Below are 23,117 nucleotides of genomic sequence, written 5' to 3' on the forward strand. Positions count from 1 at the left end.
TCAGCTTTCAAAGGTCCTAATGTGTTAGCATTAAGCAAATGTGTCTTACAGCTTCTTGGTCAAAGGATAAACAATTAAATATATTAGGAATTTAGAGGAAAGAATTCTGCCTTTCCAGTATGAACTGTATTTCAGGGTAACCATACCTGAGAAGTAATTTTTTTTTCTATTCCATAGAACCTAAAGCTACCAGAAAAATTCTTCTTTATAGATGAATCACACTAATAGTTGCAAAAGAGTTGATAGAATTAGAAAACCACCATTTGGCAATACTTAATGACATCATGGTTCTAAACAATCATTATCATTAGCTACTAAAACCATTAAGTGAAAGATCAGATGAATAGTATAGTGGAATGATCAGACTGGAATGACCTGAACCTACTCTGTGATCTCCGTCACTAAAAGTAGGACAACCAGACACTGTATATCTCTTCATAAGTTGGGACAGAATCACTGGTACGAAGCCATCAATTGTATAGCATACTTGACTCAAAACTGAACCTAAATCTAGTCAGTTCCCTAAATCTAATGATCAATTTATAGAAATTACACATCAGATGACCCCATGAGGATACAATTTGCTAATGTGTTTTGAGACAGAGTTTCACTCTGTCACCCAGGCTGAAGTACAGTGGTGTGACCATGGCTCACTATATCCTCAACCTCCTGGGCCCAAGTGATCCTCCCACCTCATCCTCCCAAAGTGCTAGGATTATAAGTGTGAGCCAGCATGCCAGGTTAATTTTCTACATTTTGAATTTGGAAAATTCTATAGGTCAAATCACCTAGTCGTTGTTTTTATTGTTTTTCTTTTCTTTTTTTTTTTTTTTTTTGAGACAGAGTCTCACTCTGTTGCCCAGGCTGGAGTACAATGGTGCAAACACAGCTCAACCTCCTGGGCTCAAGTGATCCTCCCACCTCAACCTCTTGAGTAGCTGGGACCACAAGTGTGTACCACCACACCTGTCTAACTTTTTAAAAAGTTTTTGTAGATATGGGGTCTCAACTCACCATGTGGCCCAGGCTGGTCTTGAACTCCTGGGCTCAAGCAATCCTTCTGCCTCGGCCTCCCAAAGTGCTAGGATTACAGGCATGAACCACCACACCTGGCCTATCTAGTTTCTTAAAAAATGAAATTGCATGAAAAAAGTAGAGGAGGGGAAACTGTAGTAGACTAAAAGATATTTATGACACAAATCAACCAAACACAATGTACAGACCCTGCTTAGATACTGATTTGCAATACATCAACTCTAAATAGTCATTGTTTAAGACAATGGGAAAACATAAAACATGAACTGGGTATCAGATGATATTAAGGAATTATCATTAACTTTGTTACATAGGTTAATGATATTGTATAATGTTTTTTAAAACCTCTTACCTGTTAGGAACACACCTAATATATATACAGGGAAATGATAACATGTATTGGATTTACATTAAAATATTCCAGCAAAAGAAAAAAAGTTAGGCCAGGCGTGGTGGCTCATGCCTATAATTCCAGCACTTTGGGAGGCCGAAGCAGGAGGATTGCTTGAGCTCTGCAATTTAAGACCAGCCTGAGCAACACAGTGGGATCCCCTTCCCCATCTCTAGAAACATTTTTTTTTAAATTATCCAGGTGTGGTGGTGCATGGCTGTAGTCCCAGCTACTCAGGAGGCTAAGGCAGGAGGATCACATGAATCCAGGTGTTTGAGGCTGCAGTGAGCCATGATTGCACCACTGCACTCTAACCTGCTGCAGAGTGAGACTCTTTCTCAAAGAAAAAAAAAGTTTAGAGGTGATGGTAGTAACAATATTGTTACGACTACGACAAATATGTTACAAAGATAGTAAATATTGACAGTGTTTAAGTTGGATGTTAGGTACTCAGGGGTTTATTATCAATTCTTTGTACTTTATGTTTGAAATTTTCCATGATCAAAACAATTACATTTTAAAAAACAAATGCTTGAAGGAAAAAACTCTTTAAAGAAGAAGATGACTCATTAGAATGAGAAAGATTGGCCCCAGTTTATCTCTATTTTAAGGTCAGGTTTCCATTCTGGATTTGTATAATGTGGGACAGATTGAATGAATATATTGTAAGATGCCCATGAACAGTGACGTGTGCTATAGTTCACTTCTATGTCCCACTGTAGTTCAGGGTAGTACCCCAGCCCTTATTCTATCCTACAGTAAGTGTGTCTCCCTGGGCTAGTGAGAGCAGGATTAAATTTGGTTCTCTGCATGACCCACCCCCCACCCTCCCCCACTAACATGTTTTTCTAATTTATTTATTTTTATTCATGTGGCTATTTATTATCACTATGTGCCATGCATTATACAAAATATTCCAAGACAGCCTGGGCAACCTGGAGAAACCGTGTCTCTATTTAAAAATACAACAATTAGCCAGGTGTAGTGGTGTGCACCCATAGTCCTAGTTACTTGGGTGACTGCAGTGGGAGGATCACCTGAGTCCGAGAGGTTGAGGCTGCAGTGAGCTGTGATTGTGCCACTGCACCCCAGCAACCTAACCCCTCAAACACCCCACCAAAAAAAAAACCACCAAAATATTTCAAGAGCTCTGAGGAGCTGATAATTGAGGTTGGTGGGGAGGGAGGGGGAAGGGAGGAGGAGGGAAGGTTGTGCTAGAGACATTTACATGAGTAACTGTATTACAAGGTAGAAGTGGAAAAGTACTGTAAGGGAATCTCAAGTGTCCCTGGAGGGCACAGGAGAACTGAAGGAGAATCACAAGGAATGTTATAGTATGGGAAAGTGGCATTCCAGCTAAATCATGAGGGGAGCTATATTCATGTGAATGACGGGAAGGAGTATTCCTGGAGATGGGGAAGAGCAAATGGAAAAGCATGAAGCAACTCTGACATATGGAAGTTCTTGAGATTGACGATGGCTGACTACAGGAGCTATCTGGAAATGCCATAAAGCAATTTTTTCCCCTAGAAATACATGTGCACAGAAAGAACCATCCAGCTTGGCGTCAAGGTTTACTATACTTTCCACAGTTCCTGCTGTCTGGAAGGGCCATAAAGCATGGTCTCACTAGTTGAGACTAATTGGGAGTATCTGAATTGTTAAAAAATCAAAATTACCGAAACTTTAAAAAAAAATGCAGTTTTGTTGCTTTAAGTAATGACAGTTCTAACACACTTTTGTGAAGACGTCCTGCCAGAACGATTGTAACGAATGGAAAGCAGCTCTGATGATCTCATTCATTGGCTGAATGTGAACAGCCCCTCCCCATCCTCCTACTCTGCCTTTTTTTCCCCCACCTAACATTTGTCAGGAACTGAAATGGTTATTGCCTCATCCACCAGAATGTAAGCTCCCGTGAGGGCATGAGCTTTACTCCTCTCTTCCCTAAACCCTGAAATATTCTTTTTACTTTATTGATTTGCATATTTAAACTACAGGAAGGGGCCAAGTGCAGTGGCTCACGCCTGTCATCCCAGCACTTTGGGAGGCTGAGGCAGGTGGATCGCCTGAGGTCAAGAGTTCGAGACCAGCCTGGCCCTCATGGTGAAACCCCGTCTCTATTAAAAATACAAAAATTAGCTGGGCATAGTGCCATGCACCTGTAGTCCCAGCTACTCAGGAGGCTGAGGCAGGATGATCACTTCAACCAGGGAGGCAGAGGTTGCAGTGAGCCGAAATTGTGCCACTACACTCCAACCTGGGCGACAGAATAAGACTCTGTCAAAAAAAAAAAAAAAAAAAGGCAATTACTGAAACGGACTTTAGATAGCTACACCAATCAGATTCTAATTCTTGGGAAATCAACTTGAGAAATTCAGAGAAAATTAGGCAGTTAGTGGCAGAAGATAAGGCTGAAGAGATATGCAGGTTGGAATTATGAATTAGAATTAAGTCAACTTAATTATATATACAGTTACTAAGTCTATTAATAGCAGGGGAATAAAAATAATAATAACCAGAGCAGTTAACATTTTCTGAACACCTGATGAGTGTTTGGAATGTGTTACCCAAGCAACAGTGAGGAAGGTATTATTATTAAGCCCATTTTACAGATGAGGATATACAGAGTGATTCATTTGTCCAAATCCACACAGCTAATGGGTGGCAAGGTGGAATTTGAACCTAGGTGAGCTAGATCCAGCATCCAGGCTGTTAACCTGGTCCCCAGAAAGAATCTTTGACTCTAGGCTGCTCCAGTTCTAAAGCAGAATTGGAAGCAACTCCCCTTCCTGAGGCCCTGATATAGCTCAGTTTCCATTCTTAGATTCTTGCGAGTTGTTTTCCATATGACCTCATAGTTATTTATCTTTTTAGTAACTTTCCTTTTTCATCAAATAGCTTGAATTCTTACAACCAAAAGAACCTAGTTAGAACACCTTGATTTTATACTTCTCTTGAAGCCTGTTTTATGTAATCACACATCACCCAGAAAAAAAAATCCAACTCCAAAAATGTTCATGAACAATGTAGAGTTTACTGAGCAGTTCACAAGGAGAGTTACAATGAATCCCCCACAGCAACATTTCCTTTAAAATCCCTTCAATCAATAGTATCTCTCACCGAAGCCCTTGCTCTAACAGCTAGCTCATCCCTTTTTTCTATCTCTTTCTCCGCCCCTCATCCTCTATAAATCGTGTAGGAAAACAAAAGACACCCAAAAGAATCCACAGCAAAGCCAGGCACGGTGGCTCATGCCTGTAATCCCAGCACTTTGGAAGACTGAGGTAGGAGGATCGCTTGAGCTCAGGAGTTTGAGATCAGCCTGGGCAACAAAGTGAGACCCCATTTCTAAAAAAAAAAAAAAAAAAAAATCCACAGCAAAACAAAAACCCAGTATATGTGATTATTCCTTAGGCGTACTGCATCAATCCAGCTCTTCACAGCTGGAGAAGCTAAAGCCCAGAGTATTTAGAAGACTTGCTCAGACTTCCCTTTCAGAAAGAAAATTCATTTTCCGATCTAGTATCCTTTCAGTCACACCACGCTGCTTAACAAGCATCTTACTCATCGATAATGCAAATGGAAACTGCAGAGTAATACAAGCAGGAACTTTTCAGGAAAACAGGCTCCAGATTCACGAGTGACTTGATGAGCCCAGGGCATGAACATCTCAAGCATCTGTCAGCAAACAGCTGCTTCAGAACACTTACTCTGGCCCTCTCTTCATCTGCTGCACATACCACTGAGGCACAAATGTTGGTCTTCTGATGACATCCTTTTGAGTTTTGGAAACTATGTTTGTCTGAATCATCCCTTTGGACAGAAAAAAATAAAATAAAAGCAGTGAGAATCAAGATCAGTCCTAGAAAATGACTTCTTGTTATTTTGCAGAGGCTATTTCCACAGCAAATATTCAAGACTGACCTGTATGTATACGAATAGAGAAAATCCTTTGGGATGAGAATTGCTCACAGTAAAAGACTTGTATCCTTCACTGCCATTAGTAGAAGGCTCAAAGCAAAGGAGTGAATGAATATTCAGGAATTAATCTAATCTTTAAATCCAAGTTGGATGGTAAAAGAGAAGAGTTGGGGCAGCCAAATAACAAGACACCATCCTTGCAAGCTTCCCTGCACCAGACATCAGTGATTACAGGTTGGAATCTGGTAGCTGTCTTGAAGGGTTCTTTTCTACATCAAGTGTGAAATATCATTTTCAATTCATGCCGTAAACCTCAGTCCAAACTGCAACCAGAGTGATCCCTTCAAAAAGTAAGTCATAATACATTGCTAGTGAGAGTGTAAAATGAAACCACCACGTTGGAAAACAGTTTGGTGGTTTCTTATACAGTTAAATATGCACTCCTATATGATTTAGCAATCCCATTTCTGGGTATTTACCCAAGAGAAATGAAAATCTGTATCCACACAAAGATGTGCATATGAATGCTCACAGCAGCGTTATTATGATAACCAAAAAGGAGAAATAACCTAAATGTCTATCAGCTGGTAAACGAATAAACTATGGAATAGCCTTACAATAACTTATTACTTATTCCTCAGTAATAAAAGAGGAATAACTACTATACATGCAACAACGCAGATGAGTCTAAAAAACATTATTCAGAGTGAAAGAAGTCAGCCACGTGCAACGTGCCTACTGCAAGCGTTTATTAATATCAAGTTCTAGAACAGGTAAAACAGGGACAGAAAGCAAATCAGCAATAGCCTGTGATGGGGATAAAGTGAGGTGTATGTGGTGTTGCTGGGGAAACTGACTGCAAAGAGACATAAGGAAACTTTTGGGATTGATGGAAAAGTTCTATATCCTGCTTAGGGTGGTGGTTACATGCATTTGTCAATACTCATCCAACTGCACTCTTAAAATATGAAACAAACATAAACCACACACACACACACACACACACACACACACAAAAAAGCAAATCGGATCATGCCACAACACTGCTCAAAATCTTCCCAGGGCCTCCGTCTAATAAAATATCCAAGTTTCTATCTCTGCTCTCATCTCTTACAGACCATCTACCTGTTCTATGAAACTTCAAGCTGGTCTGTACCTTCCAGCCTTAGCCTTAGTTCTTCCTCCTCCTGGAGCGCCCTCCTTCCCGCAGGCAGAGGCTGCTCTATAAAAGTAAGTGCTGTCCCACTGACTCCTCCATCCTCTGGCTGCTTCCTTGCACTGTTTCATTTTCTCCACTGTTTCATTTTCTCAGTAACTGTTACCACTTTCTGAAATGGCCTGACTTGTTCACTTGACCGTTGTCTCTCACCACCCTTTTGAATATAGGCTCGAAGAGCAACTTCACCACTGTATCCCAGCACCCACAGCAGGAGCCAGTACACAGCTGGCACTCAGATACTAGCTTAATGCATGACAGAATACACTTGCAGTCTAGTTAAGAAATAGAAAAAGGCGGCCGGGCGCAGTGGCTCACGCCTGTAATCCCAGCACTTTGGGAGGCTGAGGCAGGTGGATCACGAGGTCAGGAGTTCGAGACCATCCTGGCTAACACAGTGAAACCCCATCTCTACTAAAAATACAAAAAATTAACCAGGCTTGGTGGCACACACCTGTAGTCCCAGCTACTTGGGAGGCTGAGGCAAGAGAATCGCTTGAACCTGGGAGGCAGAGGTTGCAGTGAGCCGAGATTGCGCCTTTGCACTCCAGCCTGGTGACAAAGCGAGACTCTGTCTCAAAAAAAAAAAAAAAAAAAAAAAAAAGGAAAGAAAAAGAAAAGAAAAAGCCATCTGGAACACTAGGAACACTATAAACTACTCTGAACTGGTTTCTATGAACCAAACAAACAGAAGTAGCTGGACAAATTGCTCTAGATTCAGGAACAAAGTCTATTGGCTCTCATCTCTCCACCACCCTTTTAAACCATAAAAACAATACAATATCAACTAAGAATTTTTTTAATGTAAGTCATTTTTAATTCTACCACCCAATCGAAGAGATTTTAATTTTTCATTATTATCTTCCAGTCTTAGCCCACATGCATGCATTGCTGCATTTATCATGCACATTGATTTTTGTGTTTTTTTTAACTTTCCTATTTTAAATATAAATAGAAAATTTCAGAAACATAAATTTGGGGTTCTGGCTGAGCACTGTGGCTCATGCCTGTAATCCCAGCATTTGGGGAGATTGAGGTGGGAGGATTGCTTGAGCTCAGGAGTTTAAGATAAGCCTGGGCAACAAAGTGAGACCCCCATCTATACAAAAAAATTTAAAAATTAGCTGGGCATGGTGGCATGAACCTATACTCCCAGTTAGTTGGGAGGCTGAGGTGACAGGATCGCTTGAGCCGGGGAGGTTGAGGCTGCAGTGAGCCGTGATGGCGTCACCGCACTCTAGCCTGAGTGATGGAGTGGGACCCTGTCTCAAAAAAAAAAAAAAAAGTGTTCTGCCTTTTTCATTTAACAACACCAGATTTTGCTCTTCCTATCTAGTTTTCATAATCAAAATTTTTAACGAGTGTCAAATGCACCATTGAAATTTAATACCCTAATTTATTTAGTCACCACTGTACTGGTACAGACTGGTCCTACTTTTAGTACTATAGGTACTGGTTTTGGTCTAGTATTCTTCGGTCACACCATGCTGCTTAACAAGCACCTTACTTTATGCCTATAGCTTTTTCCCCCCTTCTTCTAGTGAATTATTTCCTAAGAAAGGTTCCTGAGGGAATGAAAAGACAAACATATTAGCAAATTGTAATGTTACTTGACATGTACTGCCAGATTGTTTTTCCAAATACTTGGTATAATGGTCCTTGTAAAAGCTACGTCATCTAATGCCCACTAAGTGGTACAGGATCCAACTGCAGTTACCATCTGCAAATTCAGGGACCTAAGAAAGTCTCCTTTACCTCTTCCAAAGCACCTGCAAGTCCCAAAAGGGCAAGTACTTGATCATGTGCAGGGGGTGCCCAATGGGATGGTACCTTCAGAAGGAGGGCAGTTCCTGCCCTGATATCTAACTAAACACAGCAGGTAGATTGGCGGCAGCTCACCAGAAGACCTTTCTATAGTAGCTCCAATAAACATGGTGGAAGGCAAAGTACTTTAATCAATGTGATGATGGAACCACTGACCTAGATGATAAACCCTAAAAGAAACAGCAAGTTTCTAAAACTCTGAAGGTGCCCAAAAGCCGAAGGCCTCTACTGTAGTCACCAGCACCTGAAATATTGCCTCTGCCTAGGCAGCTGCCCACCCAGAATCAGAAACAGCATGACAGAGCTGGAAGTACCCCCAAGACTACTTAGTTTGAGCCCCTGATTTTGCAGTTGAGAGAAGTGGGCCTACATAGGCCAGATGCCCCTCCTAGGGTGGCAGAGCAAGTGTTCATCAGAGCCAGAGCTCTAGAACACAGGTCTTCTGATGGCCACTAGCTTGCACTCCACCGACTTGCTAAATCTTGACCTTGACCCTGGCCATAGCAATGCATACCCACTCTGCTCCCACTCCCACGTGTACACTGCAGGCGGATTTCAATGACACACAACACTGCCAAACACAGAAACTCACCTTGGAAACTCAGCTCATAGTTCCGTGAGCCCGCCTGAAATGGCACAACTCCCCTCCGACAGGATTGATAGAGAGACTCCAGGTATGAAGAGTCGATGTTTGAACTTTTCTGTTTGTCTTTCTAATTGGAAAAAAAATAAAAGGTAAAGTCAGGGTAGGCTTTTAGGAAATCTCTACTGTTATATGATTTCATTTTAGCAATGGGATGTGAACAGTACATTTTGCTTCCCGAACCAGATTGTAAGAGCTTCCAGCTCAGGACTATGTCACAGACTTCTGTGGTCTTCTCCATCATGGTACCTAAGAGAGAGAAGTCTATCCTGCAGAAACTCACTACACACTTGGGGGAGGCCTGAGAAATGTAGCTGTTTGCAATACTCTTTTACAGCCTTCCATAAAATACGAGCCAAATGTACACAGCAACTTGCATCCCCTCTTTTCGGATGCCGTGCCGGCATCTGTCATCTAACAGAATCTGACACTGACTCTTACATGAAATAGAACATCATGGGCTATTCTAGCCACGCACAGTTTACAGTAGTCGTGAAGGGAAGTAAAGAAAGACCATCTGCTCCTTGTCCAAACTCCAGTAGTTGCAGTATTCAAATATAAATAACCTAACCCTCTCCTCTGCCCTGAACCAGAGTAAGTAAACAAAATTGGCTGAGCCTCCTGCTAGCCAACTAACTGAAAATGCACTTGGATTTGCCACTAACTGGAGCTATAATGAAAGGGATGAGGTGGCCGGGTGCAGTGGCTCACGCCTGTAATCCTAGCACTTTGGGAGGCTGAGGCGGGTGGATCACGAGGTCAAGAGATCGAGACCATCCTGGCCAACATGGTGAAACCCCGTCTCTACTAAAAATTCAAAAATTAGCTGGAGACGTGGTGGCATGTGCCTGTAGTCCCAGCTACTCGGGAGGCTGAGACAGGAGAATCGCTTAAACTCGGGAGGCGGAGGTTGCAGTGAGCCAAGATCATGCCACTGCAGAGCCTAGCGACAGAGCGAGACTTTGTCAAAAAAAGAAAGAAAAGAAAAGAAGGGATGAGGCATACCCCCCAAATGTAAAGCTATAATCTCTAGTCTCAAAGCATATAGAAAGCATGCAAACAGAATGTGTAGGTAAAAGGGAAATGAGTTGATTTTAGCAAGGGGCAGGCTAGGCTACCGATCCACCGCCCTCATTCTTCATTCCGTGGCCGGGGTGGGTGATCAGGGCACACTAGAAGTACGCCCCTAGCAGCAGGGGTTCCCAGTATTTAATGGTGAGGAGACACTTGTTTCCTGTGATCTAGAACAAAGGAGTTAATGACAGCAAATTTTTCCAAGCAGCCATAGTGGGGAGGGGCTCACAGTTCCTTTTGTTAATGACATTCCAGACATTCCAGGCTTTCAGCTGGACCCACGCCCCTTCCTCTTCCCTAATGGAAATGCCTGCTGTTTGTAAGCGGAGGGCAACAGAATGTACATGTCCAAGGAAAACATCCTGGACAGAGAAAGGCCTGAGCTGGGTCTCTTTATCCTGGAGTGGAGCATGGTGGGAGCAGAAAGCAGCGTTCAAATATTTGTACACAGGGCAAAGTGGGAATAAACTTGAATGTGTTTCAGGAGGTAGAACCAGTACAAAGGGTGGAAGGGACAAGGACGCTGACTTTAGCAGAACGTTCTAACTTACAGCAGCCAACAATTAAGTCATATCATGAAGATGCTTGTTGCCACAGCTTCGTGGATAGTATCTATCAGAGTGATTGTAAAAGAGATTGCTGCCGTGATTCAATGGTGCCTGGTAAACCCTATGCCTTCCTCGGGCCAAAGTGGGCAAAACACCTCTGGCATGATGTGGGGCGGGTAGAACCGCTCTAGCACCTTGGTATCCCTGCGTTTGACCACTAGCCGAATCGCTTCCCAATTTCCCATCCCTACAATGGAAGTCCTGTATGCATCCACTGCCTGCTCAGCTCTGTAAAACCCACTCTGTTCCTGGCTTAAAAGGCCAGAGACTTTCAAACATTGATATACGTGTGAGTGCCCCAGAGATCATATTAAAGTGCAGATATGATTCTGGGAAAGTTGGGGACGATTTAGATTCCATACTTCAGCCAGCTCCCGGGTGATGCTGAGGCTGATGCTGCTGGTCTGTGGACCTCACTTTGACTAGCAAGGCTCTAGGATCTAGACCAGTGCTGTTCACTAGAACATTCTGTGGTGATGAAAATGTTCTCTGCGCTGTCCTGTATGATATGTAGGGGAGGCAAAATTTCTTTCTTTCTTTCTTTTTTTTTTTTTTTCCTGGTGTCCCTCTCCCTCTGTTGCCCAGGCTGGAGTGCAGTGGTACAATCTCGGCTCACTGCAACCTCTGCCTCCTGGGTTCAAGGGATTCTCCTGCCTCAGCCTCCTGAGTAGCTGGGATTACAGGCGCATGTCACCACACCCCAGCTAATTTTTGTATTTTTAGTAGAGACAGGGTTTCACTGCATTGATCAGGCTGGTTTCGAACTCCTGACCTCAGGTGATCTGCCTGTCTCGGCCTCCCAAAGTGCTGGGATTACAGGCATGAGCTACTGCACCTGGCCAGGGAAGCAAAATTTCACCTCTACCCTTGTACAGTATTTTGGCTGGACCTGAGCGTTAAATTGACATAAGACCACAGTAGGAATGACAGACAATGGAGACTCAGAAGGATAGGGCAGGTTGGGAGGGGAGTAGATGATGAAAAATTACTTAATGGGTACAATGTACATTATTCAGGTGACGGACACCCTAAAAGCCCTGACTTTACTACTAGGTAATCTATGCATGTAATAAATGTAACAAAATTACATTTGTACTCTATAAATTTATATACAAAAAGACAGACCAACAGGAGAAAAGCATACACGTTCATTTAATACAAGTTTTATGTGGCACAGGAGCCTTCACGAGAAAGTGAAGACCTAAAGCTGCAGTTAGAGATAAACACTTGTATTGAATTAGACAACAAGTCATAAATTATGAAAATGGGATGAGGCAAAGGGGCTTCGGCTAGGGAAGTTAATTGGGTGGAGAAGTGTCCAGAAGGATGAAGATTTGTCTAACAGGATTTGTTTGCACAGGTTTCCTGGCTTTGATAAGAATGCTACTTTCATTCTGGTATAGGGAGGACCTCTTTCTTTTATTATTATTATTATTATTATTATTATTATTATTATTATTATCTTGAGACTCACTGAGTCTCTCTCTGTCACCCAGGCTGGAGTGCAATGGTGCGATATCAGCTCACTGCAACCTCCACCTCCCGGGTTCAAGCGATTGTCCTGCCTCAGCCTCCCAAATAGCTGGGATTACAGGCGTGAGCCACCACACCCAGCTGCTTCTTGTATTTTTAGTAGAGATGGGGTTTCACCATGTTGTCCAGGCTGGTCTCCAATTCCTGACCTCAAGTGATCTGCCCGCCTCAGCCTCCCAAAGTGCTAGGATTACAGGCATGAGCCACCGTGCCCGGCCTAGGAAGAACATCTTCCACATGAGAATTTCATCTCCTGCTTTTAAGTAACAGAAGGTCAGAGTGATCGTCTTGCACCTGCTGTTTTTCAAGTGCTTTTAACTCAAAATAGTCAATATGCCAGAGTGGCATATTTTTAACTCCTTCAGTAGCCAAGCTATATGTGGCTATACAGCACTGAAAATGTGACTACAGTGACCATGGAACTGATTTCTTAATTTTTTATGTGTTTAATTAAAGTTTAAAATGAAATTGCCGCATGTGGCAAGTGGTTGTCATACTGGACAGCACAGGGCCACTAAGTCAGTGTCTGAGCATCTGCACAGCCTAGCATGGCTCCACACTGACCTTCTCTAGCCTTGCCCTCACACTGCACTTGTCACGTTCATGAACCCTGATAGGTGGTGAAGTCCTCAAAGGTAACATTTACCCTTGGTTTAGTCCACATTAGAGATGAGTCTCAGGCACTGCTTGATGTATAGGCTGGTTCATTCAACCCTCGCTATTGTAAGACTAACAGGACAGCGGGAGCATGCCCATGTCATGGGTATGTTATGGTCAAGAGGTCACACAACTGCCTGATGGTCCAGAAGCAACTCTCAAAGTCCCTCTCTTGTTCCTGTGTGTTGTCTGGGTCAATTACCAGGTGTTTCTATTGTAAAGGTATCCTAAGCTATTCTTGTAAGGATAAGTCCTTTTTGTGGTATCTGAAAGTCAGTCATATCTGTTCTGAGCTGGCCCCAGTTCTTTGGCAATCCTAAGCTACAGTTGTCCATACTCTTAAGTGACAGGTAGTGACAGCCTTGCAAGATGTCTCATTAGACCTTTTAGCTACCATTAGTTTAATAGCCATAATGTGTCCTAGAGTACAGTACTGTTACTCCAGGTCTGAGTAAATGAATGACTCACACAGCCGTCAACTATTTATTCCCCACAAGACTTGAATTTATGGTTCAGTTGCAGTAAACAGGTCTTAGCTTTGATTCTGTGTGTCAATGATTGCCTCAACCTTGGCTTTCTAGAGCTGTGGCTTGTCCTTGCTCTGAGAGGATCTCTCAGGCCATAGCCTCCTGCTGTTTCTCAACACCAGCTTCCACAGCTGCTAAGCTTAGCTACTTTGCTGGTAAACATCTTCAAGGACCTGAATCTGTACTCCCTACCTGGTGCACATTCAACAACTCCCAGGCTCTACCCTCCTGTCAGCCCTGCTATGACTCTACTCTACACCACTGCTGCCCAACTGCCCATTGATTCAATCATCACTTCTAATACCACACCCTCTCCCTGCCCACCATCTATGTAGGTATGAGTCCTGGTGAAGTACGTCAATTTCCATAAAAGGATATCTATTTTACCTCTCAGAGAGCTCATAATCGAAGCAATGTGCCTACTCTGTTGGCAAAAGTTTCTACATCTCAAGTTCCTCTTAGGGAGGTTCCAACCCAGAACTCTTAGTTGCCTGACTTATTCAAAATTCAGTTACAAGAAATAAAAGCTGTGGGGCGCCGGCCGAAGGCTTCACAGTCCACTCTTTTCTCTAAATATTCTAGCCTGTACCCTGGCTCAAGGCATGTCACCAAAGAGCTGCAAACTTGGACCATAATGCATTGACCCATGAAAGAAACCAGGCTGCCCCTGATATGTGGGGTTCAAATCTCCTGGAAACATTATTTTAATTTTACTTGGACTCCCAGCAAGGAAAACATTAAACCCAGGGCGTGACTTTTCCTTTTTTTTTTTTTAATAACTAGAGCCAATTCAATTTATATAATGATGGGTCTTATTAGTATGAGACAGTAAGAGTTCATTCACATCTTCAGTGAACATCCAACAAACCTGTGTCACATTTAATGAATACAACATTCATGTGTTTGCAGATTGAATGTTACATTCTAAAAACTCTACAGTTTTCATGGGAATCCAGAATATAAAAATAAAAATAAATAAAATAAAAACTCTACTGCTAACACAGACTAAATGTCCCAGTGAGAACTTTGTATTGAAAACCTCAGGAGGCCAGGCGCAGTGGCTCACTTCTGTAATCCCAGCACTTTGGGAGGCTGAGGTGGGCGGATCACGAGGTCAGGAGATCGAGACCATCCTGGCTAACATGGTGAAACCCCGTCTCTACTAAAAATACAAAGAATTAGCCGGGCGCGGTGGCAGGCGCCTGTAGTCCCAGCTACTTGGGAGGCTGAGGCAGGAGAATGGCATGAACCCAGAAGGTGGAGCTTGCAGTAAGCCAAGATCGCACCACTGCACTCCAGGCTGGGCGACAGAGCGAGACTCCGCCTCACAAAAACAAAAAACAAAAAGCAAACAAACAAACAAACAAAACACCTCAGGAAGGGCTGGGCATGGTGGCTTACACCTGTAATCCCAGCACTTTGGGAGGCAGAGGCGGGCGGATCACCTGAGATCAGGAGTTCAAGACCAGCCTGGCCAACATGGTGAAACCCCGTCTCAACTAAAAATACAAAAAATTAGCCAGGCATGGTGGTGGGTGCCTGTAATCCCAGCTACTCGGGAAGCTGAGGCAGGGAATTGCTTGAACCTGGGAGGCAGAGGTTGCAGTGAGCCGAGATCACAACATTGCACTCTAGCCTGAGTAACAAGAGCAAAACGCTGTCTCAAAAAAAAAAATAAATAAAAGCTCAGGAAGTTTCTTGATTTTTTATTAGGGAACATGATTGAACTTGTGTAAATTTAAATTTAAATACAATCTCTTTCCCCCCAATAGTTCTTTTTGGTTCTTGAAACCTTTTTTTTTTTTTTTTTTTGGAGTCTTATTCTGTCACCTAGGCTGGAGTATAGTGGCACAGTCTCGGGTCACTGCAACCCCTACCTTCTGGGTTCAAGCGATTTTCCTGCCTCAGCCTCCCAAGTGGCTGGAATTACAAGTGCACACCACCAAGCCCAGCTAATTTTCTGTGTGTATTTTTAATAGAGACACAGTTTCACCATGTTGGCCAGGCTGGTCTTGAACTCCTGACCTCAGGTGATCCACCCGCCTTGGTCTCCCAAAGTGCTGCGATTACTGACATGAGCCACCACGCCCGGCCTCCTGGAACCTTGATGTAACTAGAATGCAAATGTTTGCCAACTCTTCCCCTTTATATCTTACTAAAAATTCCAATTATTTGACATAAAAACCATCAAGACCTATAGCTGATTTTTATTTTAACCAAGGCTAATTAATTTGGGTTTATAATTTTATTTCCACAGGTGCCTGACAGAATTGCTTACTTGACATCATCCTTGGCTTGAGCATACAAAGAATCTGTGCAAAGTTTAATATCATAGGTGTTTGCACACACACGGGAGTTTCAGCAGAACTCTGTTCCACAGAGATGCTACGTGGGCCACCACAGGAGACAGAAGAGCAACAAGGAGGGGCCCAGGAGACAGCTCTGAGCCCATATCCTGTTCCACCAGGGCAGCCCTGCTCTACTTTAGTTGGCTCATTTAGGGTCTTTGAAAGATGGTTTGATAAAATGTATCTGCTGCTAAGATAGTTTGGAAACCAATATGCTGCTGAATTCATGGTAGGGCTGTTTGTGGTTGAGGACCTCACCACAGCACACAGGGTTCCCGCCATGTGACCCACTATAGGAGGTGTTTTTCTCAGGCCTCACTAACATAACACAGTAGTGCCTCTCCCAAGTATTTTGTTTGCTTTGGCAGTTAGGCAGCTCAGAGCCAAATGTATAGCCCACTGACTCGTAACTATTAGTTCGGTGCAAAAGTAATCAGTTTTTGCCATTAAAAGTAATTACCACCAACCCAAAAGTAATTTTACACCAACCTAAATATGTAGAACCTTACGCTGCCATTCCTTTGTCCCCGCATTATCTTTTTTTTTTGGAGTCTCACTTTGTCACCCAGGCTGGAGTGCAGTGGTGCAATCTCGGCTCACTGCAACCTCTGCCTCCAGGTTCAAGCGATTCTCCTGCCTCAGCCTCCTGAGTAGCTGGGATTACAAGCGCGCGCCACCACACCCGGCTAATTTTTTGTATTTTCAGTAGAGACAGGGTTTCACCATGTTGGCTGGGCTGGTCTCGAACTTCTGACTTCAGGTGATCCACCCCCCTCGGCCTCCCAAAGTGCTGGGATTACAGGAGTGAGCCACTGCACCCAGCCCATGCATTATTTTTGGCTTCATTTTAATCTCTTGCTTTCATTTTCTGTTTCTCATCACCCTGATTTCATTACCTGCTTAAGGTCTGTTTTCTCTCTCTCTTTAATCCTATGAGTTAAAGGGAGGAAGGGACACTGAGACAGAAGGACAGAGGCTCTGCTTATCTAAACTTCCATCCCTATTACTATGCCCCTACTAGGGGTCAGCCTAGGATCTTCTAGTTCCAGTCCTTTAAGTCCGTCGAAATCCAGACTCTGAATGAATAGTAGTGACTATCTGTACCAGATGTGGTTTCACTGCTTGAGTGAATTAACACATTCCCTGGTCTAATTAACCATGCCAACATCAATACGGTCCTTTAAGTTCTCGCTCTCGCCCTCTTTTCCAGCTCAAAGCAGTAGTCTCTGTACATTTTATGTGTTTATACATAGAAAGCTATCTCAAGGTTCCACCCTCCCCTCTGATGAATTTTCAGAAAATTCTCAATTTTCAGGAAATTGAGGAAAGAGGGAAGTGCAGCTGACATGTCTCAAGCGGTTCCTTAAAAATAATTAATACATGGCCGGGTACGGTGGCTCACGTCTGTAATCCCAACACTTTGGGAGGCCGAGGTGGGCAGATAACCCGAGGTCAGGAGTTCACGACTAGCCTGTCCAACATGTTGAAACCCCATGTCTACTAAAAATACAAAAATTAGCTGGGTGTGGTGGTGCATGCCTGTAATCCCAGCTACTCGGGAGGCTGAGGCAGGAAGATCGCTCGAACCCAGGAGATGGAGGTTGCAGTGAGCCAAGATAACGCTATTGCACTCCAGCATGAGTGATAAGAGTGAAACTCCGTCTCAAAAATAAATAAACAAATAAGCATAAAAATTAATACATACTTTAATATATGACTGCAATTGGAATGCATGCTTGCTGAAAAAAAATTGAATATAGCTGTGTACAAAGTAAAAAAATACCACTTCCTCTACCACACTCCATGGGTAACCACATAGGCTTCAAACATTTTATTAATAGTGTTTTTATTTTATTTATTTATTTATTTATTTATTTTGGAGACAGAGTCTCACTCCACCCCCCAGGCTGGAATGCAGTGGCGAAATCTCAGCTCACTACAACCTCCACCTCCCGGGTTCAAGAGATTCTCCTGCCTCAGCCTCTGGAGTAGCGGGGATTATAGGTGCCTGCCACCACGCCTGGCTAATTTTTGTATTTTTAATAGAGATGGTGTTTCACCATGTCGGCCAGGCTGGTCTCGAACTCCTGATCTCAGGTGATCCGCCTGCCTCAGCCTCCCAAAGTGCTGGGCTTACAGGCATGAGCCACCGTGCCCAGCCAATAGTGTTCTTTTTAAGTTGACAAGTTTAAACAAGAGCCCCCTACAAGGAGCAACAGTGCTCACCTCTTCTCCATACTGAATCCATGTGCCAGATTCATTCTTCCAATACCAAATCCATCTGGTGGTGAAGACAGAATTGGCTGGCTTGGTGACAGAAGAAGGAGTGGAGAGGCGTCGGATGGGAAAGGAATCACAACTCATTACCCGAAAATTGATTGTATAATTTCCTACAGAACAGCTGAGAGAGAAAAGTATTAAGTTAACATAATGCTTCATTGACCCCTGTTTTCTACAATGTCGTCTTCCCTAATAAGAGCACAGAATTAAACTTTCAGGGCTAAAATAGATCTTCAAGTTTTCTTTCCATGGCTCCAGGTCCTACACATAAAAGAAAAACGGAAATGCAGAGAGGAAAGTGACTTGCCTGCACCTCATAATTAACGGTGTTACATAGTGTATTCTTCCCTCAGAAAATATCCCAAAATAAAACTGTGCCCACAAAACTCCTGATTGGCTCAATGTTATAAATTAAGTCAGAAACTCACATTTGGTCCATTTTAAAAATTATTTATTATTATTTAAATCGTTATCAAAATGTGGAGACCCTTGCAGAAAATTGGCAAGGTTAAATTTATTTTCATAATAACATTAAACATTATTTGCTTTTTTCACTTTCATTCTCTCAAGAATACACGATGAAATTTTCCAGAGGCTACACAATATATGATTTCACAGCAGATTGAATAAAGAAGCAGATATGAGAATCTAGTTATCTTCTATTATGCCAGACATTAATTTGCAAAAATATAAAACTCCTCTCAATAAATTTTTTGTTTTGGAAAACAGTTATTTTATAATTATCCATATAAATATTATATATACCTATAAATAAATACACACAGTTATATACCTGGGTATGTATATTAAATGGATATACATGAATATGTATATAGTATTAAATATAGTTACATGAAACATGTTCATTATGTTAACATATAGCAAGCTTATTCTTATTTTTAAGTGAATCAAATATGTAAGTGTTCTCAGTTTTAATTTTTAACATGGTAAATATTGATAGCTATATTCCATATAAACAGAAATTCTTTGGGGTCCTGAATACATTTTAAGTGTTGAGGAGTCCTCTGACCAAAAAGTTTGAGAATTGCTGCTCTAAGAAAGACCTCTTAGATCAGTGATTCTCAATCAGGAACGATTTTGACCTCAGTTGGGTATTTTACAACATCTGAAGACATTTTGGGTTATGACAACCAGCGGGCCTGGTGGGGGGGGTGGGTGGTGCTTCCTGTCATCTGTGGATTGAGGCTAGGAATAGTGCTAAACAGAATCTGGCCCAAAACGTCAGTAGTGCTGAGGTTGAGAAACACTGCTCTCAACTTGCCTGGGAGTGGAAATAGAGACCTAGCAACAAGAAAGTAGCCGATGTCGCCCTCTAGTGGTAAAAATCCAGCAACACAGAATCTCCACCCTCAAATCACTAAATTCTCATATGATGAAAAGTAATGTAACTTTTCCCCCTTAAGAATTTCCTTGTAAAACTGGGACGTTTCTTATATCCCTGCACACCATAGATAAATACGGTCATATGGGTATCACCCATTTCAGCTCTTCCAGAAGGAGAAATGTTTTTACTTATTTATTTTTGAGACACGGTCTCACTCTGTCACCCAGGCTGGAGTGTGGTAGCACAATCACGGCTCATTGCAGCCTCGACTTCTTGGGCTCCAGTGATTCTCTCACATCAGCCTCCCGAGTAGCGAGTAGCTGGGACCACAGGTGCGCGCTACCATGCCTGGCTAGTTTTTGTATTGTTGGTAGAGAAAGGGTTTCATCATGTTGCCCAGGCTGATCTCGAGCTCCTGAGCTCAAGTGATCCTCCTGCCTCAGCCTCCCAAAGTGCTAGGATTACAAGCATGAGCAACCACGCTCGGCTAGAAGCAGAAATGTAAGGTACCCTTTTAGATGCCTCGCTACAGAAAATAGCAAACATAAGGGAGGTATTAAATGCTAAAGTATACAACAAAATTCTACACTAAAACTATATGAAATTATTCAAATTGTGTTTTTAAATTATGAAGTTAAGCCAAAAGCTCTTTTGTCCTAAATCATTTAGTACTTTTAATAGTTCTGTGATGAACTGATCAGGATACAAGCCGGACTCTGCATTGCGTTTTTCTGCAGGACACAAACAACTGTCAACTAAACAAATAATCATGTCACTGTTTGTTTCATTTGAGTTAGCAAACATTCCCAGGATCTCTGGTATTAGCCAGGCTCAGTGTGACCTCAACCCCACCCAGCTGTGTTTTTCCTTCATTAACTCGGCAGGCATTTGCCATTTTTTATCTCAAGAGGTATTTCACACTCGAATGGGATTCCGATGGAAAAGTGTTTTTTTGTTTTTCCCAAGCCTAGCACTAATGCTTCCCTTTGATAATGTTGGACTCTTGAAAGCCAGAGTACAGCCACCAACTTACAGGTAGATTCCGGGGTTACAGTAGTTTTCCTCAATCATCTCCATGTGCTCAAAGTCCATCCAGGTTTTACCAATAAGCATCTGCCACCGGTAAGGCAGATGGAAGTGGACTTTGCTGCAGCTACCTACAAAGACAAAGAAGGGGTCTGAGGGACTGTTGAGCGGGGATTCTAACCAATTCAGTCAAGTTCACTGCCAGCTTTCCCCATCTATGCCTGCCCTGCCCCCTGCCAGACAGGTCCCATCTATACCGGCTGACACTGCTGTGTGTCCATTATCCAGTTTCCTTCATTACCTTGGAGACTCACCAGAAAACAAAAATTCAGGCAGAGTGTGGTGGCTCACATCTGTAATCCCACCACTTTGGGAGGCCGAAACAGGCGGATCATTTGAGGCCAGGAGTTCACGACCAGCCTAGCCAACATGGTGAAATCCTGTCTCTACTAAAAATACAAAAATTAGCCAGGCATGGTAGTGGGTGCCTGTAATCCCAGCTTCTTGGGACACTGAGGCAGGAGAATCACTTGAATCTGGGAGGTGGAGGTTGCAGTGAGCCGAGATCACCCCATTGCACTCCAGCCTGGGTGACAGAGTGAAATTCTGTCTCAAAAAAAAAAAAGGAAAAAGAAAAGAAAACAAAAATTCCCCACTCCCCCCAAAATCACTCTACCCAGATAGAAATTTGAGGTAATCAGAAATTTAGTTACCCTTTCTGCATCCCCCCAAGTGTATTAAGCCAAAATGCTCTCCAGCAGAGGCAACAGCCTTTATTTCCTTGAAGCCCTGGACTACAGTTCATCTCTTCCAGAAAGATTCTCTTAACAAATCTCACTCCATCCCCACCTGACTTGTATTTTTTGCATTCCTTTAGCCAGTACCCAATACTCAGCTGGGGGTTAATTTTTTATACGTTTTTACTTACTTCACGCAGTTTTCCCATTTGCAAATATTTTGTTTGTTTTTGTTTTTGTTTTTGTTTTGAGGCAGAATCTCACTCACTCTGTCGCCCAGGCTGGAGTGCAATGGCGCAGTCTTGGCTCACTGCAACCTCCACGTCCCGGGTTCAAGAAATTCTCCTGCCTCAGCCTCCTGAGTAGCTGGGATTACAGGCATGTGCCACCACGCCCAGCTAATTTTTGTATTTTTAGTAGGGATGGGTTTTCACCATGATGGCCAGACTGGTCTTGAACTCCTGGCCTCAAGTGATCCACCTGCCTCAGCCTCCCAAAGTACTGGGATTACAGGCATAAGCTACCGTGCCTGGCATTTTATGGATGTTTTCATGCCCTACCTTAATTATAAACTTACTAAAGAGAAGGCTGCACTATGGTTTAGCTTACATCCCCCTTACATATTTGGCACAGGGCTAGGCATACAAAAGACAGCCATTGCAAGAATGCCGGCTAAAGAATGAATTGATGTTATAAGCTACAGTACAGGAAGACAGAAAATAGTTCTGTTTTTCAAAATTTGCCTTATGTTATGTTTAAATTGTTTTGAAATATTCAAAATAAAGATGTGTGACAACTTCAAAACAAACAAACAAAAAAGACAGGTTTAGACAATGCAGGGACACCCATAGAGTGGCCCTACTTGAGACATGGCTGACTGAAAAGTACACAACCACTCATTATAGTCCACACCTTACACTTGTTAGAATGGCTGCTATCCAAAGACAAACAGTGGCTGGGCACAGTGGCTCATGCCTGTAATCCCAGCATTTTGGAAGGCCGAGGCGGGTGGATCACTTGAGGTCAGGAGTTCAAGACCAGCCTGGCCAACATGCAAAAACACCGTCTCTACTAAAAATACAAAAATTAGCCAGACGTGGTGGCACACACCTGTAACCCCAGCTACTTGGGACGCTGAGGCAGGAGAATCACTTGAATCCAGGGGGCAGATGTTGCAGTGAGCTGGGATTACACCACTGCACTCCATCCTGGGTGACAGAGTGAGACACCGTCTCAAAACAAACAAACAAAAAGGCAAACAAACACACACAAACAGGGCAAGTGTTGGTGAGGATGTGGAGAAATTTGAACCCTTGTACATTGCTGGTGGCAAAGAAAAATGGTATAGCCACTATGAATAATAGTTCCTCAAAAAAAAAAAATTAAACATAGAAGTACTATATGATCCCCCAACTCCACTTCTGGGTGTATATCCAAAAGAATTGAAAGCAGGGTTTTCAGAAGGCATCTGCACACCCATGTTCATAGCAGTGTTATTTACAATGGCCAAAAGGTAGAAGCTTACAGAAAAGTCCTTAGGTTACTCACGATTAAGCGGACAACCCTTACACAGATGGTCAAGACAAATTTCCTTTGAGTCACGATCATCCACCCTAGAAGATGTGGTACTTGTGACATCAGATAAAGGATCTATGAAACAAAAAACGATGCATGTATGCTGATCTTAATGTTTAAACCAAAAATCAAGGCACTTGGTCTCACAATGGGAAAGAATATCTGAAATGGGGGCCATGTTCAAGAAAATTCCTATGATTTATGTGTTGCTCATGAGCGTCTAGACAGCCCCTCCATAAAACGAAAATGTGGACCTCAGAGTCCTGTGAAAGCTATGTTTATTTCTTAAATCATAGTTGAAATATTCCTATTGTCAATAAATGTGGCAGCTTATTCCCTGTGGTTCTACTGGTTGGCCCTTCCCTGTCTTCACT

At 42.8% G+C, this 23,117-nt stretch overlaps 1 protein-coding gene across 2 annotated transcripts in view; it reads right to left on the minus strand.

Annotated features, from left to right (window-relative positions):
* The window catches only part of ZC3HAV1 (zinc finger CCCH-type containing, antiviral 1), a 64,745-nt gene that overhangs the window by 12,048 nt on the left and 29,580 nt on the right, over positions 1 to 23,117 (minus strand). For both annotated transcript variants that reach the window (XM_054495227.2, XM_054495228.2), the window contains exons 5-9: positions 22,717 to 22,818; positions 20,439 to 20,562; positions 18,007 to 18,181; positions 8,983 to 9,103; positions 5,140 to 5,242 (exon numbers count right to left, since the gene is read on the minus strand). In XM_054495227.2, the coding sequence (XP_054351202.1) occupies positions 5,140 to 5,242; positions 8,983 to 9,103; positions 18,007 to 18,181; positions 20,439 to 20,562; positions 22,717 to 22,818 (625 nt within the window). The remainder of the gene's footprint in view (positions 1 to 5,139; positions 5,243 to 8,982; positions 9,104 to 18,006; positions 18,182 to 20,438; positions 20,563 to 22,716; positions 22,819 to 23,117) is intronic.

Source organism: Pongo pygmaeus, chromosome 6 (assembly GCF_028885625.2).
Source record: "Pongo pygmaeus isolate AG05252 chromosome 6, NHGRI_mPonPyg2-v2.0_pri, whole genome shotgun sequence".
NCBI classification, from domain to species: Eukaryota; Metazoa; Chordata; class Mammalia; order Primates; family Hominidae; genus Pongo; species Pongo pygmaeus.